At 36.3% G+C, this 8,734-nt stretch overlaps 1 protein-coding gene across 1 annotated transcript; it reads left to right on the forward strand.

Moving 5' to 3' along the window:
* The first annotated feature begins 5,806 nt into the window (after positions 1–5,806).
* Positions 5,807–6,364, forward strand: LOC126934766 (40S ribosomal protein S13-like). Its single transcript, XM_050755561.1, has one exon. The coding sequence runs from the start codon at positions 5,832–5,834 to the stop codon at positions 6,216–6,218; it is 387 nt and encodes a 128-aa protein (XP_050611518.1). The 5' UTR covers positions 5,807–5,831; the 3' UTR covers positions 6,219–6,364.
* Positions 6,365–8,734: the final 2,370 nt, after the last annotated feature.

Genomic DNA, 8,734 nt, shown 5'->3' on the forward strand with positions numbered 1-8,734 from the left:
CTATTAATACTGTTTTGTCTACCACAAAGTGTAGCAGAAATTTAAAGCCAGAAAGGACATTAGAAGTCATCAATTCTACATTTCTTCTTTTTAGAATAGAAAATTGCATCTCAAAGAGTGATTTACCGTATTATCTGTTTTTCCATAGTATGCCTCTGATAAACACATATTAATTACTAATTTCTTATACTTAGAACCTGCCAGAGATATCTGATCATAAGTCTATGTAAATGTACAACTCCCTTTTTACTACCTTAGTTACATTGTATGTTTTGCATTATAAGAATTTCATACTTCATAATTTTTAATAATGTATTATACATATCTTAAGGAAGACTAAAAATTATGTTGAGACAGAAGAAATACTTTGACTCGAAGAGTTGAAAATGATTTTTTATATCAAGTTGGAAATGTTTCTTCTTAATTCATCTGCTTTCCTTTCCTTGGGACTGACAGACACTGGACATTTGTTCACTATAATTGGGTATATAAATTCAATATATATAATGAACAATTATGACTAAAAATACTCATGAATTTATCTACATTGACCCTACTCCAGCTGGATTACTACCAAAATACTTTTTCAAAACCCTATTGGTTCAAGGATTTGAGGAACACATATTGTTGGTATTGAGTTCCATGGCTTCAAAAATCATTCCTGCTAGCTTAAAATAAGGTTGGAATTATAAGACAACCAGAACTTTTAAAAAAATCCACAATAAAGTCACTATATAGAAGAAGATAGTTACAAAAATACTAACTTCTGGAAGCTTCTTCAGATAGTCCTATTTCTTGCAGTACATAGTACTTCATAGTTCCTCAAGGTCATCTAAGCCAGAGGTTCACCAAGTATGGTCTCAAAGCCAGAATCATCAGACTCACCTGGAATCATTTTAGAAAAGCAAATTCTCAGCAGGCCTAGAGTTACTCAATAAGAAACTCTGTGCGGAAGGTACGGAGATCCATCAACCTGTGTTTTTAACAATCTTCCAAGTGACTCTAATGTACACTCATGTTTGAGAACCATTAAACTAGGCCATCTCCCACACTCTCTGCATGTTTTAAATGGGGAAAATAAAATACAGAAAAGTACTATAATCCTTATGTCTTGAATATTGTGATTCTCTGGCCTTTCTCAGATCACACAAATAGTAACAAATCCAAGATGAGAACATGTAACTCCTAACTTATGTAAAACTAAGGTTAGAATGATAAAATTTCAGAGGCCAAACAGACTTTGAAGTTGAAAGTATTCGATGTATTTATGCTCTCATGTACTTCTAAATAGTTATTACTCTTAGGATTTCTTATTTAATGTCTGACTCTTCTACTGAATTGAATCTCTGTGAAGCAATAGACTATACTGTTTTGATCATTATTAGTTCTATAATGCCTTTACAGTAATTTTAATGTAGTAGCTGCTTAATAAATATCTACTGACCTAATGTCTGACTATCTAGACATAAACCTATGTTATATAGATCCAGAAACTGATAATAACACTGAATTTCAATTACATCCTCTTTCTAATCTGGTAAATTTTTAACAAAATCCATCTTCTCTGCTGATCCATATACATACATAAATTGACAGGTTTAGAAAGAGTTACTGGAATGTGAAGAGAAACGTTTAGATATTTAGAAGGGTGTTCTGATGTGTCTCAAAATAGAAAATCCATGAAATATTTGATTTACCTTTGACACACAGAAACCTTTGGACAGAAAAGAGAATATTATCTTTCAATAATAAAAGAAAAATTCAGAATAAAAATACTCAATTTTTTAATTTCTAAATACAGACCTCTAATTTATAAGTCCAATAATCTATGGAATTTGCAAAAATACATTCCCTCTTTAAGTAACAAGTAAATCAATTATAATTCATCTTGACACTAATATGAATGTATGTATACATTTATTCATTATATGTTAATTTCTCCTTTGGGTTAATTGAAAGCTATATACAAAAAAAAAAAAAAAAAAAACCTGAGACCTTGTAAGAGTGCCTAGAATAGTGTTTTGAAGAATAGTGTTTATATGAAGACATAAAGATAAGGTTTCTACCAAAAAGCAAAGCATCAGAGTTTAGACGAGGAAAAATGTGGGCAAGGCTATATGGGGGCTCTGTAGCTAGACATCTGTATTCAAATTCCACCTCTATTATGTACCAGTTGTGTACCCTTGAGCATATCTCTTCCTTTTCTGTTCAGCAAAATGTTGAATAATAATAGTACTTTCCTTGTAAGGATAATAGGGTTCAATGCATTAATACACATAAAGTACTTAGATATAAATGTTAGCTATTATTATAGAGAACAGAGTACTAAATTAGGACCTAAATCAGGTTCTATATATTTCTCTAACAATATGCTCTCAATATTAAAAGTTATTTGACAAAAAAAGACATTTTGTAAGTAACGAGAGATGGATGTTGCAAATAGGGACAGCCCTCTGGTCTCTCCTCTGAGCATTCATACAAACTCACAAGATCCAGGTGAATTAAGTGACATTTTATTTGTGAACGTACTTTGAAAAGGGTGAAATACTCCAGAGATGAAAAGTAATGGCAAAATGACAAATATCCAAATTATTTACATAGTCTCAAAGGCTTTTCCTTGACTTTTTGGCCTCTTCCCTTGCTCCTGCCCTCCCTTCCCCCACCAGACATAAGCCTTCAATGGACCCGTGAACATGTTACCCTTCTCCAGGCTTAGAAAGTTACTTCCCAGCAAATATCCTAATCACCAATCGTGTGTCCTTCATGTTTTTCTTAAATATTATTTCCTCAGAGATATCTTTCAACCAGAAAAAAATAGAAAAATAGGCCCTTTGTTAATGCTATTATATTAGCTACACTCAGGCTATAATCTTTGTACTATGCCAAATGTCAAGAGTATCAAAAGTGAGATCTCTGTTTACCTTGTCTTACTCACAGTAGGAACTTAAAAATAAAGTTGACTCAATGGGCGAATTACCCATCCTTATAATCCGGTAATGAACAAAGTAAAATACGTTAAAGAGAAAGACTGATTCCCTATGTTGCTCAATACAATTCTTTTGTTTCATGGACCTCAATAAAAAAACTCCCAGTGAGTTTCATGGGAAAAGAACATGTTTTTGAAGTTTGTCCATAGTAAATAGCTGAAAAATAAGACTGATGCTGAATTTTTCCATAAACATACTGAAAAATTAAGCTGCTTCTGTATACATATTTCTGACTTTGTGTAAATACACAATGAGGATATATTTTCCTTTCTTGTTCCTAGTATAACTCTAAATATTGTTTTTTAAAACAGTAATAACTTAATTACTAAATTAATTTTAGACACTAAAAATAACTCACTGGTCTCCATTCTCTTCAAAATCCTAGTGGAGTTTTGCAACTATGCTAGACCCACCACACTTAGCAGATGCAACAGCAACTGCCAAAAGACGAAGCAAGGATCCAAGTACCTTCTTTGTTTTCTTTATATTTTAATGACAAAGTTGTCTATTTGAATTTTTTCCAAATTCAGAAGGAAGAGCAAGAGTGTTTATTTGAAATACTCTCCCAGGCCCAAATACTATCTTGCAGGAGAAACAAAACCAAGAAAGAATTGAATGTACATTTTATCCTCAACAAACCTTACAATAACAAGATTTAGTTTGGGGAATGGTGATTGTTGATGTACCTGCGGTGAAGTAATCTAAAACAGAGCTAGTCAACTGCTGTAAAGAAACTTGCAAACAATATCAAGGAATAAAACATGACGCTAGTAATGGGGAACAAATAGATAGTAATTAGCAATAAGACAAAACAGGGTCTGCAGAATGTCAATTAAGAAGAGCTGCAGAGCCTTGGAGGAGTGAGGAAATGCCCAGAGCTGGGCTCTGCAGCCACTGCTTCCCTCCAACATGGCCCTGAATCAGTCTGCACCTCTGTTTCTTGCTCTCCCCTCTGCATCTTCATTTTGCAAAGTATCCTGCATCTCCTTGGTGTCTATGCTTCAGAAAGTATAGGTGCAGGGGAGAAGAGTGGTGAAGGATAAAGGGGGATGATGGCAGGAACAAAGCCAATGATCATTTATATATCATTTTTTCTCATCATACTCTCATGAATTATATGTGATTGTGTCCATTTTACAAATGAATACATTGATATCCATACAGGTTAAATGAATTACCAGGGTTTCACAGTTACTAAGTTTCAGCACCATGATTCCAGCATGTAGACCATGCATTTTCCACTATCTCCTCCAGCCTCTTTGTAGCCTTTCTTTGTTAGTCCTTTCTCTGTGTAAGCATGCAGATTTGCCTTCAGAAGGCTCCCAAATACTTTCTGAATTTTAGGACCTCAGGTTCTCCCCCAAGTCCCTGTTTTTCCTAACCTTCCTCCTTCAGCAACACTCTTACAGTATTGTACAGTCCATCTAAGAAATTTCCTGAACCACTCTAGCGTCTTATTATCCCTTTGGAACATCACCATCTCCCTAGGCATATTCTTATGTAGACTTGTGTTTCATGACACTTTTCCATGTAATGATGCCAGCCCTATCTCATTTCAGACCTTCAGTACTAACTCAACCCACTTCTTGCTTTTATATCCATTTGTACTGCTAGTGACTTCGCCTGGAGGACAAGAACTGAAATCTTTATTTTGGTTTAGTTCAGGAGTCTTTGTCATAACTACTGAACTCTGTTGCTGAAAGTAGCCATTGACAATATGTAAATGAATGATGCTACTACGCCTAAGGGGTCTGGACACCAACATTTAGCATATGCCAATAATAGCTGTTTAGAAGGTCAAGGCAAAGCAACAAAATTAAAAAATAAATAAAGCCAACCTTTGAAAACTAGGAAGTTCAAATTTGCAGAGACTCTAGTGAGTAGTGAATATGCACATGTGAGTATGAAAGTATTCATGTATATGACGCAGAGGGTCTTATCAAACTAGGTCTATTGGTTTCCACCTCTTACAATAACCTAAAAATAATCCCTACAGAATCTGATCTCTAACCCTCCACCTCATTTCCCTATTTCTGTTACTTCTCTAACCAATATTCTATTACTTTCTTCTTCCTTCCTCATCACACTGGCATTTGGACTGAAAGAGTGTATGGCTGCCACACTTTAGCTCAATCAGGACTACCTGGAAGACTTTTTAAAACAGATTGCTGGGCCCCACCAGGGTTTCTAATTCAGTAGTCCAGGATGGGGTCTGATAATTTGCATTTCTAACGATGAAGATATTGATGCTGCTAGACTTAGAACCATACTTTGAGAACACTAGATTAAAGTCACTTTTCAACAGGACACAAAGATTCAGGTAAAACACACTAAGTGTAAGATTTTCCCATCAAGCCTGGTAGTCCCAAGCTTCTGTAATTAGAGGGAGAGAGAGAGGGAGACAGAGAGAGTGATGGAGACAGACATACAAGAAGAAAGGCCGAGAAGAGAGATCTGCATATCTAAAAAGTATGTCTAGAAAAGAGTTGTGACTGTGGCTGTTCACACATGGGAATTAAATACATAAGAAGCCTTCCAAAAAATCTAAGAGTATTTTACAGGCAAAGAAACCACAGTATTAATTTTTAATTATATAATTGTACAAGATTTAATACTACCCTTGCAACCTTAGTTATTTATGAGAAAAAAATATTTGAAAGTTACTAAGCCCATGTGACTCTCATTTTCATCAACTCTGAATGATGAGAATTGTGCTATACAAGGGCCCACCCCTTGTATCAGGTCCAGCTGTGTCTGTGTCTGAAGATACACATGAAAATTCATGATAGCATTTCTCCTTTAGAAAAAGGCTAAGCAGCCTTTCACTGCCTGACCGCCGCCATCATGGGTCGCATGCATGCTCCCGGGAAGGGCCTGTCCCAGTCGGCTTTGCCCTATCGACGCAGCGTCCCCACTTGGTTGAAGTTGACATCTGACGACGTGAAGGAGCAGATTTACAAACTGGCCAAGAAGGGCCTGACTCCTTCACAAATCGGTGTGATCCTGAGAGATTCACATGGTGTTGCACAAGTACGTTTTGTGACAGGCAATAAAATCTTAAGAATTCTTAAGTCTAAGGGACTTGCTCCTGATCTTCCTGAAGATCTCTACCATTTAATTAAGAAAGCAGTTGCTGTTCGAAAGCATCTTGAGAAGAACAGAAAGGATAAGGATGCTAAATTCCGTCTGATTCTGATAGAGAGCCGGATTCACCGTTTGGCTCGATATTAGAAGACCAAGCGAGTCCTCCCTCCCAATTGGAAATATGAATCATCTACAGCCTCTGTCCTGGTCGCATAAATTTGTCTGTGTACTCAAGCAATAAAATGATTGTTTAACTAAAAAAAAAAAAAAAAAAAAAGAAAGAAAGAAAGAAAGAAAAAGGCTAAGCAATTTAACATGTGTAAGGGACAATGAGCCACATACTTGGTGACCAAATGGCGCTCAGGACTACTTTACCAAACATCTCAAACTTCTCTTCCAGATGAAATTGGACCTCTCTACACATACCCCAAAGTTAGTTATATCCATATGGCTGGTCCCCTATTAAAGCAGAACAGATGCACTGTGTATTACTTCTGGGTAGAAGTTCTAGGAGTACAGTGACTCTCCTTCTCCCACGTCAACTTGCAATATTTGAGATGGTGGCTTTCTATCAGCCTGTGCTTCTGACTGACTATGATGCACAGAGTTCTTTGCTGACCCTGTTGGATGTGTAGTTATAAGAAGAAATAAATGTTTATTGTTTTAAGCCACTGAGATTTGGGGATCAATTTTGACCTTAACATCATCTTGCCTTTTACATTTTCATGCTAGTTAAGCATGGAACTCTGGAAAATAGCGATCAACTGATGATACCATTCTTAGTACTGCTAATTACCTTTGCTATCTGGAAATGTATTTTAAAATATTTAATAGTTGTAAAGTATTGGGCAAGACACTTTTCTACTTATAATTTCTTCTTCCATATAATGAACAGTTGAGCTATATGCCCAAGGACCAATAAAATCTATGACTTTACAGGAGAAAAATTAATCCATAACTTACTAAGTGTAAGCTGTTACTACTACAGGCTTTCTATTTCATACCTTGAACCCCAAGTTTAATACTCTTCTTTGAAGATTATCTGATATACACTGTGAAGAATGTTGAAATAAGGATGTTCAGGAGGGTTATTTAAGAGATTTGTGGTACAATGTCTTATTGCAGTCCAACCAATCATGAACATAACTCTTGGAAAATGAAGAGAAGCAAGAGTCTTGGAAAAGTTGCTGGATTTCTTAAATTAACTTAGTATTAGAGAAATGGCAGTGGAGTCATACTGGAATACAAAAGCATGAGTTCTACTATATTGTTTTTGCCTGGAACCCTTGATTCACATGTATACAGAAAGAACTTTATGATTCCTTGTTGTTAGATATCATCTGACAAATTGGAACTCAGTGCTCGTGTCTTTTCCTTTTATAACAGCATTAATCCCATCATGAGGGCTTCACTCTTATGACCTAATTACCTCCCAAAGTTCCACTTTCTAATACCACCATAGTGGGAATTAGTGTTTCAATACAGGATTTGGGAGGTGTGGGGAAAACAAACATCCAGTTCATAAAAGAAAAGAAAGGAGGGGAAGGAAAACAAAGGAAAGGAAGGTAACAGAAGAAATGCATAGTCAACAAAAGTTGCTGGTTTGTGTAATGAGAATTAACATAAACAATACCAGCCCAGATTGTGTGTAATTGACACGTGGGGAATGGCTATCTTAGATTGCTGCTAATATTAACTGGGATGTAGAAAAACCCAGTAATATTCTTAGGGCCTCCAGCAAAATCATAGAAGTGATTGTCACATTTTTCAGAACAATCATTCATGGCAATTACAGTCTTCACTGACAGAAACATTTACTTTTGTTTTTGTTCAGCATTTTTAGAGAAGAATATGAGTGAAAGCTAGTAGAGGGAAAGTGCTTGAGTTCCCACCCTGAAGCTGTGAAATTTGAGCTATACACATTTCTTAAGACTCACAGAACTTCAGGGCCTCTGAACGCTCTCATTTTCTCCCAAGCAGCAAATAATTCCATGGCTAAATTTGAATTTATTACATAATGTAAATGTGGATGTGAAAGAGAACAAAAGCAGAAAAAGTTCTGATTTATTTTGTCTCCATTTCAGTTCACATTGGCCTATAAACTTGGAGGGAGAAACACAACTTCAAATTCAAAACTCAGGCCCTACAAATCCCTGATCTTATTTCTGTTTCTGTAGGTTTTTTGTTTGTTTGTATGTTTGTTTGTTTGTTTTTTGAGACGAAGTCTCACTCTTGTCCCCCAGGCTGGAGTTCAACAGCGCGATCTGGGCTCACTGCTACCTCTGCCTCCTGGGTTCAAGCAATTCTCTTGCCTCAGCCTCCTGAGTAGCTGGGATTACAGGCATCTGCCACCATGTCCGGCTAATTTTTGAATTTTTAGTGGAGACGGGGTTTCACCATGTGTGCCAGGATGGTCTCGAACTCCTGACCTCAGGTGATCCTCCCACCTCGGCCTCCCAAAGTGCTGGGATTACAGGTGTGAGCCACCGTGCCCGGCCAGTCTCTATAGTTTTGCATTCCCAGACTTTCACATTTATAGAATTATACAGTATGTAGTCTTTTGTAACTGATTTATTTCACATGGTATAACTCTTTGAGATTCATCTATGTTGATTTGCATGTCAGTAGTTCGTTTACTTTCATTACTGAGTAATGTTTCACTG

The sequence above is a fragment of the Macaca thibetana genome, chromosome 14, assembly GCF_024542745.1.
Source record: "Macaca thibetana thibetana isolate TM-01 chromosome 14, ASM2454274v1, whole genome shotgun sequence".
In the NCBI taxonomy this organism is placed as follows: Eukaryota; Metazoa; Chordata; class Mammalia; order Primates; family Cercopithecidae; genus Macaca; species Macaca thibetana.

Bases quoted from the DNA above. Each gene is read 5' to 3' on its own strand.
- LOC126934766 (XM_050755561.1), top strand. From the start codon at position 5,832: ATGGGTCGCATGCATGCTCCCGGGAAGGGCCTGTCCCAGTCGGCTTTG.